Source organism: Heterocephalus glaber, unplaced genomic scaffold (assembly GCF_053883595.1).
Source record: "Heterocephalus glaber isolate CG9 unplaced genomic scaffold, H.glaber_assembly_v1.0 deba00001531, whole genome shotgun sequence".
In the NCBI taxonomy this organism is placed as follows: domain Eukaryota; kingdom Metazoa; phylum Chordata; class Mammalia; order Rodentia; family Bathyergidae; genus Heterocephalus; species Heterocephalus glaber.
The window spans coordinates 4,771,591-4,790,570 of record NW_028258329.1 but is presented as its reverse complement, the minus strand read 5'-3'; the positions used below and the strand labels follow the sequence as shown (position 1 = coordinate 4,790,570).

At 41.6% G+C, this 18,980-nt stretch overlaps 1 protein-coding gene across 4 annotated transcripts in view; it reads left to right on the top strand.

Moving 5' to 3' along the window:
• Entrep2 (endosomal transmembrane epsin interactor 2) overlaps nt 1–18,980 on the top strand; it is a 430,735-nt gene that overhangs the window by 86,592 nt on the left and 325,163 nt on the right. The window contains exon 2 of one of the 4 annotated variants that reach the window (XM_087188279.1): nt 16,442–16,539. The exons of the other annotated variants lie outside the window; for them this stretch is intronic. Coding sequence (XP_087044405.1) covers nt 16,442–16,539 — 98 coding nt within the window. The remainder of the gene's footprint in view (nt 1–16,441; nt 16,540–18,980) is intronic. 4 annotated transcript variants of the gene reach the window in all.

Genomic DNA, 18,980 nt, shown 5'->3' with positions numbered 1-18,980 from the left:
CAAAAGAATGAAAAGTAGGGAAGAAAGCCTATGGAATTTATGGGATATGTTTGAGAGACTTAACAGGCACATTGTGGGAGTTGCAGAAAGTGAAAAGAGAAAAGAACAGATGGTTTATTTGAAGAAGTAACGGCTGAGCACTTTCCTAGATCTGGAGAGAGATACATCCCATGTATGTATCCAAGTTCAGGAAGTTCTAAAGTCTCCAGTCAGATCTAACCCAAAGAAGAGTTCACCAAGATATGTTACAATTGAACTGTCAAAATTTAAACCAAGCGTGCGTGGTAGCTTGCTCATAGTCAATTCCTTGGGAATCTGAGGTTGGAGGATCACGGGAGGCCACAAGTTCAAGACTACACTGCAACATAGCAAAATATCCATGAAGAGAGAGGGGATGAAAAGGGGAGAAGCGGGGGAGGGGGGAGACAAAGAGAGAGAGACAGAGAGACAGAAGAAGAGGAAGAACTTGCTACCAAGGCTGTTTTCAGAAATAAAAGGGAGAAATAAAATTAAAGACTTTCCTAGACTTTAGACCTATCTTACAAGAGGGGCTAGAGGAGTTACTCAAGCTGAAACAAAAGGACACTCATTGGTAGCATGAAAACACATGAAAGTACAAAGCTCATTGGTAAAGACAAACATAGATTCAAAATACTTTAATAATATGGTGGTGTGTAAATCACTTAACTCTAGTACAAACATTAAAAAGCAAAATATTAAAATAATAGTTACCATAAGTTAATGGATATATAATGTTAAAAGATATAAATTGTGATATCAAAGGCAAGGGGTTAGAACCCTAAACAAAACAAGGGCATCTCTATGTCAGAAAACAGACTTCAAGTGAAAAAATGTGAAAAGAGAAAAGTCATTATATACTGAAAAAGCAGTTCTCCAAGAGGATATAACAATTATAAATATAAGCACACTAAACTTCAGAGCACCTAACTCTATAAGGCCAATAAGACAGAGCCAAATGAAAAACTAAGACAACACTACCACACAACAGAAGACCTCAGTATCCCGCTTTCAACGTTGGTTAGATCACCTGAACTGAAAATCAGTTAGAAAACTTAGACACTAACTACATTTAGACTCAATGAACCTAAGAGACACATTCGAAGTATTCCATGCACCAGTAGCGAAATACGCGTTTTTCTCAAGCACACATAGAAACAGTAGAAAAGATTGGCAAAACAAAATAAATGTTTTATTGCAAGCATAAACAAAATGAGAGACCTTTAAGTAGAGTCAGATTTCAAATAAATGAAATCAGAAATGAAACACATTATAGCTGATACCACATAAGTAGAAAGGCCCATAAGAGAATATTGTGAACAATTACCAACAAGTTAGGTAATGTAGAAAATAGATAAATTCTTAGAAACACAGAAGTTACTAAGATTGAGTCATAACAAAATAGAATATCAGAGTGGGCCAATAATGAGTGAGGAGATTAAATCAGTAATAACAATCCATTAAAGAAAAGCTCAAGAGACCTAATAGTTTCAAGGGTGAGTTTCATGAAACATTTAAGGAATTAATACCAATCCTTTATTTAAAAAAAAAAATTGAAAAAAATTGAAAAGGAGGGAACCCCTCTAAACTCACTTTATGGGTCCATCATTATTTGGATAGAAGAGCCAGAGAAGAATACTATAAGAAAAGAATAAGAGTACTATAAGAAAAGAATAAGAATACTATAATAAAATAAAATAAAATTACAGACCAATATCCTTGATGAACACAAATTTAAAAATCCTGGAAAAAAATATTGGTAAACTGAATGCAATAGCATGTGAGAAAGGTCACTCACCATGATTATGATTTATCCCTGGGAAGCAAGGATGGTTCAGGACCAAAGTCAAAGATATGTGATACACCATGTTAACATAATGAAGGAGAAAAGCTGTATGATATTCCCAATAGATACATTAAAAGCATTTGGCAAAATTTGACATCCTTTCATGATTGAAAAGCTCAGTGAATTATGTATAGAGTAATGTACCTCACCACAGTAAAGACCATAAGTCATGAGCCATATGTCCCCAGCTAGCATTATACTCAACAGTGAAATATTGAAAGCTGTTCTTCTAAGATCAGGAACAAGACAAAGGTACTCGCTTTTGCCACGTTTGTTCAACATAGCTCTGGACTACTTTGCCAGAGCAGTTATTCAAGAAGAAATGAAAGGCATCCTTATTAGAAAGGAAGTAGAATTGTCTCTGTTTCAGAAGACATGATCTTGTATACAGAAAACCCTAAATACATCACCAAAAAACCTGTTAGAGCTCATAAACAAGTTCAGTGAAGTTTTGGGATACAGAGCCAACATACAATTTGTGTTTCTACATACTAACGATGAACTGCCTGAAAAACAAATTAAGAAAACAACCCCACTTACATTAATATTCAAAATGGTGAAATGTTAATGAATAAATTTAGCCAAGGAGAAGAAGAATGTCCACGCTGAAAACTGTTCAACTTTGGTGAAACCAAAGAAGAAACAAGTAAGTGGAAAGACACTCCATGTTTATGGGCCAGAAGACCCAATACTGTCAAAATATCCATACACCAAAGTTTATTTACAGATTCAATTCAATCTCTACCAAATTTTTAATGATCTTTTTCATAGAAATAAAAGAAAAATTGTTAAAATTCATATGGAACCACAGATTCCAAATAGCTGAAGGAAGTTTTAGCAAGAAGAATAAATATGGAGTCATCATGTTTCCCTGATTTTAGGTGATATTGTAGAAATACAGTAATCAAAAGAGTATGGCACTGATATGAAATACACACAGATTAATGGACAGAGTACAAAGTCTAGAAATTAGTTACATGTATATAGTCAGGTAATTTCTACAAACATTGCCAGAAACACAATGAGAAGAATAATGTTTTCATTAAATGGTATTGGGGATATTAGATATCCATATGTGAAAGAGAAAAGAAAAAGAAATTGCATTCATATCTAACACTGTACACAAAAATCAACAAGTAAAGATTTAAACACAGGACCTGAAACCACACAACTCCTAGAAGGAAACAGAGGAAGAGCTTTATGACACTGGTTTCAGCAATGAATTTTTTAATGAAATACCAAAAGCACGGGAAATAAAAGGACAAATTAACATCTGGAACTAACCTAACTAAAAATCTGTCCAGCAAAGCAAACAGTTAACAAAATGAAAAGGCAACCCATGGAATGGGAGAAAATATTTGCAAGCCATATGTAGATAGAGAATGGTTAATCACAATCCATAAAGAATTCATACAGCTCATTAGCAAAATGATGATGATGGTAATAATCTGATTAAAAATGAGTAAAGGACCATAATGGACTTTTTTTTTTAAAAGAAAGACATACAAATGGCCAATAGATATGAAAAAGTATTCAGCATCACTAATCACCAGAAAAATGTAAATCAAAATCACAGTAACATATGAATTCACACCTATTAGGATAGACATTAACAAAAAGTCCAAAAGTAAGACACAAGGCTATAGGAGAAGCTCAGTGGTAGGCATGTACAAGGCTCAGGGTTCAGTTCTCTGCACTTCCAAAAACGATAAGAAGTTTCGATCAGGATATGGAGAAAAGGTAACCTTTAAATATTTTTGCTGGGGATGTAAATTTTTATTTCCATTTTGGAAAACACTATGAAGGTTTCTCAGTTAAAAATAATGGTACCACCATATGGGCCAGGGATTTAGTTCAGTGGTTCCAGCGCCTGCCTTGAAAGTGCAAGATCCCGAGTTCGATCCCCGGTACCAAAAAAAAAAAAAATTAGTAGCACCATATGATCCAGCAGTCCCACTTCTAGGTGTATATCCCAAGGAAATTAAAAAAAAAATTGACCATTTCAGAGTTAGTCAAGACATGGAAACAATCAAATATGCATTGATGAATCAATGGCTAAAGAAGCTGTATGTGATTATATATATATAATTTTTTTATTATTCAGCCTTAAAAATGAGGAGAACACTGCCATTTACAAAAATGTGAATGAACCTGTAGATCATTATGCTAAGTGAAGTGAACCAGGAACAGAAAGACAAATACTGCATGATCTCACTTACATGTGAAATAAAAAATGATGGAATTATAGGAAGAGTAGAATGGTGGTTAGGGATTGGGAGACATTGGGAGACATTAAATACTGGTCGGAAAACAAACTTCCAGTGATAAGGTGAGTGAGTTCTGGGATGTAATGTACAGCTTAGAAAATATAAATAATAATATATTGTACACTTGAAATTTAGTTGGAGAGCACATCTTATGTATTTATACTATATAAAAAGATAATTATGTGAATTAATACATGATGATTAGCTTAATTGTGGCAATTATTTTACAACATATGCATATATTAAAAGTTTACATTGTACACATTAAATATATATAATTTTCATTTGTCAATTATATTTCAATAAAGGCAGGGGAAAGAATACAGATTTAAATGTATTTTGGTACAGTTTTAAAATCATGCCATGTGCTTTAGTTTTACTTCCACGTACCTGCTGGTTTATTACTAATTGTAAAAGTTGTTTTTAATTATTTTGAAATATCCAAGGGATTAACATTTTTGTTTGATTTTCCTCTGCAATCTTGCTGAACTCTTATAAAATCTGATAGTTTGCATATTTTAAAATTTTATTCCTAAATTATTAGTCTGTCAGTAAATAATGATATTCTTGTTTCTTTGTGATCCTGGTTACTCTTTCTTTTCTTATTGTGCTGACTGGAAAGTCCCAGGAAGCACTACTGAATAGTGTTAGTGAGGGTGAACATTCTTGCTTTGCCTTCATTGGGAAAACTTTAAAATATTTAGCATTAATGCACTCGTTACAAGAGGATTCAGCAACCCTACTTCTGGGTATATATGCCAAGGAATTAAGATTAGCATTTCAAAGTTTGCATAGATGTGTTATTTTTTTTTAAAAATCAGGTGAAGCAAGTTAGTGAAGCATTGGAAATACTGCTGTTGAATTATTAGTAAGCTCCCTAATTAAGACCTTAACTGAATTTACTGTCATATAAAATAATCTATTAAATAAAAAATTATTTCAATAAGGGGCAATATGTTTAATAGCATGTTAAAATATCATTGCTCTTCTTTTCCCATTAGGGAAAGTTATACCCCTTTATTAATACTCTGAACACTTGAAATTGTAACTCATAGCTAGAGAGTTAGATCCCAGAATCTTCCAGTCTTCCTCTCCAACCCCCATAGTCCTTTAGGTATCTTTCTGGATTCTTAGAGTTCCACAGAGTATGATTGGATAACTGACTGCTTGCTCCTGGGAACATTGTAGAATTGTAATACAACCAAAGCACATAGATTTCCTTCTGTACAAACTTGAGGCCAGTAGGTCTCATGAATAATAAAGTCACGTGTTGCTATCACTTGGATGCAGTTTGTCCTCAGAGGTTCCTGAATTGGAAGCTTGGTTCCCAGGTGGCGGTGTTGACATGGGAGAAGCTTTAAGAAGTGGGACTCTGTGGAAGGTAGTTATGACATGGGCTCCACCCTCGTGAGTGGATGAGTGCTTGTCCGGGGTGTGCTGGGCCCTGCAGAATGATTAGTTTTTATAGGAAGGGGCTGTTACAAAGCCAAGCCACTTCACATGCTTGCTCCTCCCACCAGCTCTTTCTGCCTTACCATGTTGTGATGCCCTGGCCAGCACACTGGCACCATGTCCTTGAGACCCCCCAGCCACCAGAATCGTGGGCCAAATAAACACCTTTTCTTTACAGGTTACCTAGTCATTTTGCTCTAGCCACGTGAATGGACCAAGATACACATGCTGACATTTTCCTTATGTTAGGGTGAATCCTTGAAACAACTGCCACCGGTGCATTACTTCACCCACTTTACAAATGATTAAACTGAGCGAGAAATTAAGGAATTTATGTGCATTACATGTGGTTCTGCTACAGCCTGCTTGAAATCCTTTTTCTATTTGAGACTTTTAACTGCCCCTCCATGCTCTGAAACCCACAAGGAAAAGACACTCAATGCAATTGTAGAAATGAAAACGGTGTATCAGATAGCTGGGGTGCTTTAGCAGGATTATCCTTGATAGGGGACTGAAAAAAATACTGAGTTGAGATCCCAAGTTTTTGAGGCTTTGACAGAGTAGTGCAAGAAAAGGTCTAGCTGGTTTAAACAGTTTTTTCCCGACTTTCAGGTGATTGATGTGTTTAGGGTCTATCAAAAGTTTTGTGGTGGACTCTTGCATGGCCCAAGGCAAGGACTGACCAAGTTTGGAAACTTGTTTTCTAGTTGCTGATATAAGTCATGTTTCACACGAAGTGAAACTTCCATGTTTTCCTTTAACATCTCTTAACAATGTTGGAGAACATGAAAGAAAATGTGGATATTTGGTTATTTAGTGCAGTGGAACATCTATAGAGTGGGAAACATTTTTGAGATTTACTTTGCCCTTCCCCCTAATCAAGGATGAATATATTTATAGGGATCTGTGATACCAAATCTGGTGGACCCTAGGGTTGACTGTAGGTTTATAAGACTGGAACTTAATATTTCAGAAAGCAAAAAATTGTTTTTTCCAGAAAATATTAGGTACTCAGACTCAGTGAACTTGAACATATTCACTGAAGAGGTAGAACACACAACCCCGATTACCTTCGCTTTCTAGTGTTAAACTACCTTGAACTCAATGAAATCCTTAAATTTTAAGTATTGCAGAACTGCTTAGAGAAAATGAAATTGTGCTTTCAGGGGAGCTAAAATGTTTTGGTGAGTATGTTCTGCTTTGACATCTTTTGATGATCCTTGGAGTAAAACCTCAGAATGTGTCATCCATTCCATCAGCAGGGCCTGGTTGGAAGGACTTGGCCATCCCAAGCTCCAGTTGTGGAGCTGAGTGGTGAGTCCTGGCTTCGTGGGCAGAGTCAGACAGTGGCTGTCCACATGGATGTTGGGAGGAAGCTCTCTTTCACAGACTCCAGGCACTGATGGACAGCCGCTACTGAAACTGCTCACAGGCTGTCTAGACACATAGGACATTCTGCATGTAAAACAATGAGTGTTCTCTTCAACTGGATCATAACCGATACCAGTAATTGGCATTGGGCTACACCAATGTACTTTTATAGATTAAAATAAAGTTTTTTTACACTGCTCTTGAATCCCAGTAAATTATGTACATATAAAAACAGAAAAACAAAGTTAAGGAAGGCATTTTATCATGTTGCTGACAGTTGATAAAAGTCACCTTTTCCATGATTTTTTCCTACACCCAAGAGTAAGTTCTCACTGAAACTAGCAAATAACTCAGGTCCTAGCTCCAGATGGGTTAGTTCACATTATGTTGCTTTTCAGTATTCCCAGAAGTAGCCAGTTAGCCTATTATGTTACACCAGCTCCCTACCAAACCCCAGATTCCTGTGAGTGGAGAATTTATTGGCATTTAATATGTTCACACTGTTGATCAACTAGCACTTCTATATGGGTCCAAGATATTCATTATCACAAAGGAAACTCCGTACTCATTAAATAGCTTCTCCTCACCACTCATTTCTTGCCCCCTGGGAATCATCTGTGTGCATTATGTTTCTGTGGTTTCACCTGTTCTGGATATTTCATGTCATAGGACTTATACAACATGTGGGTCATTTTTGCTTCATTGGTGAAGTTCTTGTAGGATGTGACTGTTAGTTGTGATATGTCATTTTTATTGGATTAAGAAATGCCTAGCAGATTAGTAAAGCACACTTCAGGTATGTCTGGTCATGGAGTCATGACCTTGGATAATATGTATGATCCATGGCCCCTTTTCTCAGTGGCACTGTTCACCTATTCTGCTTGAAGTGCTGTTGCTTGGATGGCTGAGGGTCCATGGAGGGAGAATGGTAGGGGATGAAGAAAAGTCAGACAAAGAGATACAAAAAGCTGAGGCCAGGTGGAGCCTTCCTGCTGATGGGAGAAAAGGTCTGCCTGGTAACTGCAGCACGTTTATTTATAGTACTAGCAATAAGGGAAGTGCAGGGGGAGGTAAAGGGACTGGTCTGGAACCTGAACCAGGAGAGCCATTAAAGTCCGGCAGAACATCATGCTTTGATGGTTTTATGGGGAGTGGTCGGGAAGGAAGGCATGTCTACAGCGTGGCGCTCCCAGTATTGAAGCCACCATGAACTTACTGGCTTTTCCAATCACACCCATTTGCCATAATGTGTGTACCTTGGAGTCCTTGACCCTGGACCAAACACCTCTGAAACCATGAACCAAATTAAACCTCTCTTCCTTTAAGTTGTAGGTGATGGGTACTGAGTCCCAGTGACTAAAGGTTGACTAATACATAGGATATACAAGTCTTGGTTAATGGTTGCATTTTTCTCCAGCACTTTAAAGATGTCCTCTCACTGCCTTCTAACCTTAAGATTTCTGAGGAAGAATCATCTGTTGATTTTACAGATCTCTAGTATATAATGAGTTGCTTCTCTCACTGTTTCAAAGATTATTTTTTGCCCTCAGCTTTTGGGTTTGCTTGTGTGTCTTGGTGTGGATCTCTTTGTATTTATCTTACTTGGAAGAGATTGCGCCTCTTGTGTATGTAGTTTTGTGTCTGTTCTTTCAAATGTGGCACGTTTTGGACATTATTTCTACAAATAATCCATGTGTTCCTTTCTCCCCTGTCCTCAGATTTCTGTTGTGTCTTGGATGTTGATGCACTTGGTGAGCTCTCATAGGCCTCTTATGCTCTTCATTTTTCTTCATTCTTGTTCTTTTTTCTTCACAAACTGAATGATTTCCATTGCCCTGTATTCGGGTTTGCTGATTCTTTCTTCTGCCTACTAAGATCTGTTACTGAAATATGCTAACAAGTTTCTAAAATTTTCAGTACAGTTTTTAAACTTCAGAATTTAGTTCCTTTCTATAACTTGTTTCCTCATTGCTATTTGACATACAGTGTGGTCATGAGTTTCTTTATCTCTTTGTCTATGCTTTCCTTTAAGTCTTTTAACATATGTGAGGCTGCAGATTTTAAATCTTTGTTTATTAAGTCCAAATTGTGTGGTTTTTTCAGGGCCAATTTCCATCAGTTTTTGTGTGAATGGGCCATATTTTCTTGTTTCTTTACATGCTTAACAATTTTTTGTTGAAAACTGGATATTTTGCATATTACATAGGGATAGCTCTGGAGATTAGATTCTTTCACTTCCTTAGGGTTTATTGTCACTTGCTGTAGACTGTAGCAATTTATTTGTTTAGTTTTGTAAGATCTGTATTTGTTTTCATGTGGCATCCCTAAAGTGTCTGTTCAGACTTGTGTTCAGCTAGTGTTTTCATAGAGATTTCCTTGACAGTCAGGAGCCAGAGTGAGAAAGAGAGAAAGAGAATGGGATGTAGGGAGGAGAGAGAGTGGGAAAGAAACTGTAATTTCTGCAGAATGGTTCCATGCCAAGCCTCAGCCAGGATGTTTATAACTCTGCCTTAGCCTTCATCTCCTTTTTACACTGAGTCTGTTGATCATCTGCTAGTAAAGATTAGTGTCTTCTCCGTTCTTTTCTGAGCTTGTTTCCTGCTGTAAGCATGCATTCAGCTTTCTAAATTTCTTCATACACAAGAGTGCTTTGAGTGTCTCTATTTCCCGAAGAAGCTCCTAACCTTCACTTGTAGGGTTTTGGTGCTCTCGTGTGTGCCTCAGTGGTAACATATTGCCCGAAGTGCCTGTGGGTTATTTTCTGCCCTGCAGTGTTTCTAGGAGTATCTGCTGCTTTTCCATCCTGAGTGAATTCTGAGTCTTGCAAAATAGATAGAAGCCTCTCAGGTCAGTCCTTTGGTGGGCTCCAGGAAGGTTCTTTGTGAATCAAGTGGGCTCTGCTTCCTCAGGAACCAGGGACCAGTCTCTGCACAGGGGATGCAGTTGGTGGCTGCAAGACCACCGCACTGTGAAGCTGGAGAGGCAGGTGGAGGAGGGACAGATGAAAGTGCCAGAGTGCTGAGGCTGGGAGCCCTCACGTAGCATGTGTGACACCCTGTGTTTGAATCCCAGCACTGGAGAAAAAAAAAAGAAAGGAAAACAACCCACAGAGCTGTCCTTCTGTTTTTATGTTGCCTTTCTCTTGATTCAGCATTTTCTTGGTGGCTGTAAACCTTTCACTGTTCTCCTGACTTCCGAAAGAGTTGGTTCTGACAGTTTCTGCTTGAGTTTTTGATGTTCGTGTGGGGAAATAGGCCCTTGGAGATGCCTACTCTGCCTTTTTGCTGATGTTTCAGGCCAGAAGCCAGAAGTGTTTAAATGTTGGCACTGGAATGCTTTTGGCTTGCACGGTGAGGCAGAGGGTTAAAGCTTTCAGATCTTAAACAGGCTAAGTGCTCAATAAAACCAATAAGCAATAGAACACTAAAAATTCCAATTTGTACCTTGTTAATGTTTTCTTCTCTGCTACAGCCCTTCGTTTATTTTGTATCTTTAGACATAATGGCACATTGTTTTAAAAGGTTTTTTCCTCTATATTGAAGACAATAGACACTATTACTTTATTTCATGTTTCGTTTAGTCAAGTATTTATTCAGCAAGTGAGCTGTACAAGTTAAGGTCTGGCATACTTTTGAGAAGCAAAGTGCTTATAAACCAGTGGAACAGCATCTTGGGTGAGTGTTTCTTTGAGCATGACAATTAAAATTTTTTTTTCAGATATGATAAGCTTTTTCTTAGTAAATACCACATAAAATACGTGACTGTATGTGTTGGGGGTGAAGCATAGAGGATTACAGGTGACCTCTGAGTTAGGATAGTTTGTGATTTTTCCACTTTAAATGGTGCAACTGGCACAAATTCAGTAAAAAACATACTTTGAATTCTGTCTTTCCCCAGGCTAATGATAATGTGATTTGTTTTGATGTTGGGCAGTGGCAGTGAGTTGCTGCTCCCAGGCAACCAGGAGATCATGACGGGAAGCAAGCAGGAGCCTGCAGTGTGCTGTGTTGCTAAGCTCTGGCATGTGGTAGGTTAGGAGTGGTACGGGCATTCGTTGGTAGGTCAGGTGCATTGCATGCATGTTTGACTTATAATGTCTGCAAGTCAGGATAAGGGTATCTGAATGCAACCCCATTTAGGTCCAGGAGCATCTATATTTTCTGTTGATAGTGCCTGTTTGTGTACGCTGGTGATTATGATCTCATCCTTAAAAGGGCCTCAAGTTTGATCTTGGAGCCTTACTCCCGGGCTATGTCCCGGCCTTCCTGAGCCAGCTGGGATGTGAGTATTGTGACAGACACTATTCCACAAGAGCAGTAGAGCTGGAGTGCCCTCTGAGAAATTTTGGGTGCCCATGAGAAGACCTTGAAAAGAGCCCCCAAATCCACTTTTAATCCATGCTGATGGATCCAGGTGGATTTCGTAAGTAGGGAGTCAACGGGGCAAGTTTTTGTGTTAGTTGAATCTGCTTGTCACTGGGTGTGAGGTTAGTTTCCGATTGTATTGAAATAAGTTAAAACATGTAAAAAATCTAAAAAAAAGTTTTTTTGTTGCTCATGACTTCTTGGGAAAGCCCTGACCCCTTCCCAGATTGCTTGTGTCTACCTGGTGGGACCTGCAGGAATTCCAGGACCTTCAAGATGGTCACCAGCAATGTGGTGATGTGGTCAGAAAAGGAAAGCTTTTCTTCAAGGACAAAATAGATTTTCCAGTATAGACTTCCGGTTAGTTTTACAACAGCTGAAATTCTGAATGCAGCCAGATCTATGGTTTTTGGTAAATAATAAAGTAACTTATTTTGCCATTGTTTTTACAAGGGCTGAGATTTACAGTGCCGGGAATTGAACCCAAGACCTTATGCATGCTAAGCACATGGTCTACTACTGAGCCTCTTCCCCAGCCCAGGAGCTGAAATTTAGAATATAGCAAGATATACAATTCCCCGTAAACTAATAAAACCACATACTTTGTGGTTATTTTAAAAATATAGCAATCAGAAATCCCAGAAAGTTATTTTGTGAATATCAACCAACAGATTCTCAAGTTTACTTGGAAAAGAATTACACCCAGGATAATTGACACAGTGATGAAGGTGGGCACAGTGATGAAGACCGACATTGCCTCACTTCAGCACCTACTCTGTGAGAGTGAGCAAGATAGTGTGGCAGGGATGAAATGACAGACAGAAAGAGGCAGAATAGGGAGCTCAGAGATAGACCCGCTCAGTGTAGTTAGCTGATGTCTGGTTGGTGTGGTTTAGCTGTAAAATGTCCCCAAAGTCTCATGTGTGCAGAGGTGTGGCTCTTCGGGAGGGGATTGGACCATGAGGGCTGTAATTTTGGTACTGAGTTAATCTGCTGACAGAGTCCTAGCTCGATGCATCACTGGGAGGTGATGGAAACAGGACACAGGGCCTAGGCGAAGGGTGTGGATTGTGGAGGGTTGGCCTTGGCGACTGTCTGGTTCTGGCTCCTTTCTCTCTGGCTCTGTCCTTCTCTTTCTGCTTCCCGGCCAGTGTGAGGTGAGCAGCACTCCTCCATCATAGCCTACAGCAGTGATGTTCCGCTGTTCTTCTTCATCTCAGGCCCACAGCAATGGAACCAGCTGACCATGGGTTGAAGCCTCTGAAACTGTGGGCAGAAATAAACCTTCCCTCCTCTAAGTTATGTCAGGTATTTTGTCACAGCAGCAGAAAGCTGACTAACACACTCACAAAGGAGCAAAGCAATTCAATGGCAAAAGGAAGTGTTTTCAACAAATGTTGCTGGGGCCACTGGATAGCCACATGCAGATTTTGCACAAAAATGAATTAAAAATGGGTTACCGAGCTAAATATAAAGCCTAATATTGTAAAACTCCTAGTAGGTAATATAACAGATAATCTGCCTGACTCTGGGTTTGGCAGGGACTTTCTAGGTACCGATCATAAAGGTGATATATGAGAGAATTAAAAACTCACGTTCTGTGAAAGACACTGTCTGAGATATCTATAGAAAGAACTCTTAAACTTCAGTAATAAGAAAACAAAAATTCAATATAAAAAATGGGCAAGTGACCTAGAAAACAAACCAAAAAAGATACACAGATGACAAAGAAGCACATGGGAAGATGCCCCACATCATGCCTCATGAAGGAATTGCCAGTTAAGACAATGGGCCCTAAGTGCCGAGCAGCAGGAACTCTCATTCATTATTGGTAAGAATGCGAGATGGAACAGTCACTTGGAAAGACTTTGCGACAGTTTCTGACAAAGTAAATATATCCTTACAGTCCTCACCAGTGATCAGCTCCTTGGTGTTTACCCAAGTGAATCGAAAACTGTGTCCATACAAAAAAGCCGGGAGAAGTATATGTTTATAACAGCTTTATTCACAGTTGCCAAAATGGGACTGCAGCAAAATGTTGTTTAGTAGGTGAATGGCAAACGGCACTCCACCCAGACAGCGTAATATTATTCACTGCCGAAGAGAGATGGGCTGTCACGCTGTGAAAAGACTCGGAAACTTAGCCACATGTTACTAGGAGAAAGAAGCCGGTCAGTAAAAGTTACGTATCATGTGATCCCAAAGATACTATATTCTGAAAAAAGACAAACTGGAGATACAAAGAATTGGTGGTGGTCAGGGGCAGAACGGGGGAGAGGGAGATACTGGCAGAGCACAGAGGACTTTTAGGTTGGTGACACTATTCTGTATGGTATATATTGGTGGACACATGTCATTATACATTTCCTCAGACTCATAGAATGTACAATACCAAGATTTTACCCCAGTATAAACTGTGGACTTGGGTGATAACAATGTAGCAATGTAGGTTGCAAATGTTCCACTCTGGTGGGGGATGGTGGTGGAGGAGGAGACCAAAGGTATGTGTGTGGGAACGCTGTTTTATTTTCTTCTGTTTTGCGGCGAATCTAAAGCTACTCTAAATAATAAAGTCTATTAATTAAATACATTTGAAAATGTAATGTTCAGCAGTGTGTGGCGGTAAAAGGCAAGATCTGCTTCTTCATCAAATCAGGGGAGAAAGGTAACGGTCCTGACAGGGGAAATGTGGTCTAGGACTCAGCTACATGATTTATAAAGGAAGATTGGGTGCCTCTCTTTTATTTATGGCCTTGTTCTTGCCTTCAACCCCCAGAGTGTACTTAAGCAGGATATGTGAACATATAATTTAATATTTTCCATATTTATGCCTTATAAATGTTTCCTTCAGAATTTTCATTAGAGTATGTAAGTAGATATTATGGAGTTACAGAGTTTATTCACACTAAACCCAGATGTGGAGGGAGCATATGGCTGTGTGTGTGTGTGTAACTGGTCTGGTTTATATACTGGCATCAGCTTCAGTGGGAGGTGTTTTAATTCTTTTATTGAAACAGATGTCTTGGAGGCCTTCTCCCCAGTGTGGTCCATAGTTTGGGGTCCCTGTGTCTCCTGAGGGTCTGTTTGAAATGCAGAACAAGCCCAGATGTGCTGAATTCCCCGGGGATTTGGATGCACAGTTCTGTTGAAAGAGTGCCCCTGTAGACCCCCCGAGTCCTCTGATATGCTGGTCTTCACCTGCCCTGCAGGCCACCCTCCAGCAGGGCATCAGGCCAGGGGGACAGTGGTCTCTGACCCCGCTGGAGGTGGGCACCGGAGACTTGGCATCCCTTGGTGCTGCGGACTCCTCAGCAGCCTCCCTTCTCTGCCTGCTGCTCGCTGTCCTGTGCCTGCATTTGAGGTGAAGTCCAGGGTAGGGCAGTGTGTCCTTTGATTCTCGTGCCTGGGGCGACTCTCGCTGACCCAGTTCCCCTAGGCTCCTCGTCAGGCCCTTGGGATCACCTCACCTGCTCACTTTGGGGGCCCCTTTCTCTGTTTCCAGTTGCATCTCTGCACCTTCCTGCGTGGCTCTTTTGGGTCCCACTCACACCCTTTGGATGTCAGAGAAGCTTGGGGAATGTGGCGTTCCCTGTCTCCGTCTACCCCAGGTTCCTCAGGCTGGATTGGTATGGCTCCACCCCAGCCCCTTTCTGAACACTGCTCCCACTGTGGGGAGTGGGAGAGCAGGCCCCGTCCTGTCTGCACAGGTCCACCCTGACTCTGCACACCCCTTCCTTCCGTTGTGTCCCTTTGCTCTGTATCACACCCTCCTCTGACCATGCATCATCAAGCCCCAGCCCTCCATGTTGGATTCCTTGACTTCCTGTGCTGGTCGGTTTTTCTTTACTGCAACAAACACGTAAAATAATCAACTTATAAAGAGGGAAGGTTTATCTCAGTTCATGGTTTTGGAGATTTCAGTCCATTACCACTTGTCCTTGTTGCTTCGGGCTTGTGGCTGCACATGATGATGTAAGCACCTGGCAGGGCAAACTTCGTGTCTCATGGCCAGGAAAAGAGAGGTATGGGCTGAGGTCCCACAGTCCGTTTCCAGGGCATGCCCCAGGACCAGAGGCTTCCGAAAGCTCCACCTCTTAAAGGTCCAGCCGCCTCCCAGTAGCTCCAAGCTGAGGACCAGGGCTCTGACACTTGGGCTTTTGAGGGGGCATTTAGGATCCAAACTACAGCAGTTCCTCAGGACTGGACACCAAGCCATTTCTTCATGTGTGTTCATGCTTCGCTTTTCATGGTAGAAACCATTATTGTGTATACATTTTTGGATATTTTTCTGATTGTTTTTTTTTGGATGAACACCTAAAAGTGAAACTTTAGCATCAGAAGGAATACAGTGTTTCTAGGCTTAGACATGTTCTCTAAAGGTATAGCAGGAACTAGAATCAGTGAGAAGAATACAAGAGGAATGTAAAATCTTAAAATTACTAGAGGGGGAAAAAAGGAAAGATTATTATTTAGGACTATTTTAGTCAAAAGTCACGCCAGTGTAACCCAAATTTACTTGGTGGAAAATGCAAATGTCTAAAATCCTAAAACTGAAAAGTCCAAAAGGAGAGTGAGCATATCTCACTGCAGAGGCTCCAAGGACATCCACAGAACCCAGTTCCTTTCCCTTTCTTTCCTGGGCTCTGTTCTCTGCCCCATGCCAGGCTCTGCTCTCATGGCGTCAAGACAGGTGCAGCAGCTCCAGACCTCACACCTTTGCTCTCAGCTTCAGCACCTGTGGGAAATGGTCAGCTCTTTTGCAGCGTTCCCAGCAGAATCTTACTGCCTTGTAGTGACTGCCTCCGGAGCCAGGGCAAGAGAATAGCGTATTCTGGGTCTCGGTGGCGATGTGGTCCAGCATACATCTCAGTCACTATTAGGGATGCAGGGATGGAGAAGAGGTGCCTTTGGGTACTGAACACTTGAAATACAGTTGGAACTGAGATGGGCTGGACCTGCCAAACATGCACGGGGTCCTGAAGATCAGGGATGCGTAAAAACATGCACAACCTCTCCTTAATAATTTTTATATTTTGCACGTTGAAAAAATAATATTTTTGATGTATTAGGTGGGATGCAATATATTATTAAATCTTTTCTATTCTGTTCCATGTGGCTCATAGGAAACTTTAAAGTCCGTCTAAGGCTTGGATGGTGTTTCTGTTGGACAGCGCTCCACAGCCGAAGCAGAATGCAACCTGCAGAAGGACAGGGATTTCCGGTATGGCCCGCACCCCCATTCTTCCCCAGTGCACCTCAGCCATGGCCAGGCACCACGTGCACCCCCCACCCCCCGCCAGGGGTGCAGCCTTCAGCCGCTCCAGTTCAGACTTGGCACAGTCTGCGTGGAGATTCCTCTGGACCATTGTCACCAGCCACACCTAGGATGGGCAGTGTCCCTTCCAGGACTGCAGTTCTTTCTGAACTATACCTGTGGGTACAGCGCCTGGGGATTGGTAGGTGTAGGGTAATCGGAAACCACTGTTGGCCAGGCTTGGTATTTTTTTGGTACTAAAATTCCCTGAAAAATTTTGTGGACTTTCACTGTGCATCTATTCTCCAAGCTCTGAGGGCTCATAACCAGAGCCAGAATCTTGGTTTCTTTGTCTCCTAGCAACAGATTCTCTCCCCAGCCTTTATTTTCTTGAACTTTTTTATTGCAGTCTAACAGATATGCAGAGAACTTCACAAATTGTTGAGTGCACAGCTCAATGTGTATTTTACAAAGTGAACCTCTGTGTAGCCAGTACCCAGATGAAAAGCCAGAATGTTACCTCCACTCCAAGAGCCTCTTTATGCCCCTTCTAGTTATTAGCCCCTTGAGATGACTCCTATTCTCATTCTTGGCATCATATATTAATTTTGCTTGTCTTTGAACTTTACATCAGTGGGACCATACAGTCAGTATGATTTACAGTGTCTGGTTTCTTACACAAGGCCACTTCTCCTGCTGGGTGTAGTTGTGGTTCATTCATACTTGTTGCTGTACAGTGCTCCTTTGGGTGCATTATTCATCAGATCTGCTGTTGAAGAGCATTTGGATAGTTTCCCCTTGGGCATTTAGGCTCAATGCTGCTGGGTGCATTTCTGTACATGGCCTTTGGAGAATGCCTGCACCTGTGTGGATGGGTTTGACACTGAGCCAGGCTCACTGTCCAGTGTGCACAGAAGCCCATTCTGTGGCATGGGTTTTTGCAACAAGAAAAAGTATTGAAGGGTGATGGACAAGTATGGAGACATGCTCACATCTGTCTGTGGGTTAGTAGTGGAGAGATGTAAGCAGACTGGCAGGGTGAGAGGAAATAGAAGCCTACCTGGTTGTGACTAGGAGACCTGGTGGAATCGTCTGCACCAGTACATAGGTCCAGGCAGAACTTGTGGAAGGTTCTGATTCATCTTGCAATAGCTACAGCTCCCCTTGCTTCCGGTCTAGGTCTGCAAAGCCCCTTTCTTCACAGTCCACTCATTGCAGATTTTTGGCTTCACCACACTGTCAAGGCCATTTTAGTTCAAGTCGTAGGGTTCTATGTCTTATCCTGAAGAAAACGGGCTTGGTCTGTTTTCAGAGCAGGGAAGTTGCAAGCCAGTGCCCGGGAGTGGGATTCCTGGGGCAGAGCTATGCTTAGGTTCTAGCGTGGCGGTTCCTGCCAAGCAGTTTGCTGGCAGTTGCACACCGTCCTGGCCTCCGGCAGTGTGAGTTCAGCTGCTCCCTGGAAGTTGGATCCTCAGCCTTCCTTATTCTGGGTGGTTCCCCTACCTGCTGCGCCAGGAAGCACGTGGTGCTCGCCCGCCTGCCTCTCTCAGGTGGCACTTCCACTCCAGTTTCTCAGTCAGTGTGAACATCTCTGTCTAGGCAGAGGCTGTGTGACAGATTCCCCTTGGGAGCAGCTTTGGGCCTTGTACTTCTCCTCATGGTCTGTGATTGCTGCCTCAGTTTGTGTAATTGGAGTCTGGCATGAGAAGTTGGATTTTCAGTTTTACGAATATAAGATTAGTGGACACTGGAGCACACTGGATTTCAGGCTTTGAGAGTGAAAGGGTCTCTTCCTTCTCCTCGTTCTGATCATTCATTCATCTCCTGAAATTCTCTGGGGGTCACCAAATGTCATCCACAGAGTCCCACAAGCAGAATCTATCCTGTCATGTATACTAGTGCTGTGGCCTCCCTGAGCTCAGGGCGAGTCCCAGGAAGAAAGAAGGAGGAAGGCCAGTCCCAATTGTGTGGCACTTGCCAGCTCAGGAGAGAGGGACTGGCCTTGCCTGGACAGGGGAAGCAGTCCCAGCACTCAGGATTCCAGGCCTGCCCACTCGCTAGAGCACTGCCCCTGGATGCAGGCTTTCCTCCACGTCCTCGCATCACTAGGCCTGAGAGCGAGTCCCAGTGGTTGAGCTGGGGCACAGGCCTGTGGTTTGGCGGCTTGGGAGGCGGGCTGGGGAATGGCCACCAGTCCCAGGAACTAGGTGTGCGGGGCACCAGACTGCAGTGAGCTGGGAATATGTACCAGCTCCCAGCCAGCAAGAGTTTGTTGCAAATGGCACAGCCCAGGCAGATAAAAAATCAGCACAATGGAAAGAAGATAAAAAGGTATGGCAGATGCCCTTGTAGTTAATAGTGTAAACTCCCCGATTACGTTAGTCCTGGGCAGAAAATGAAATTTAACC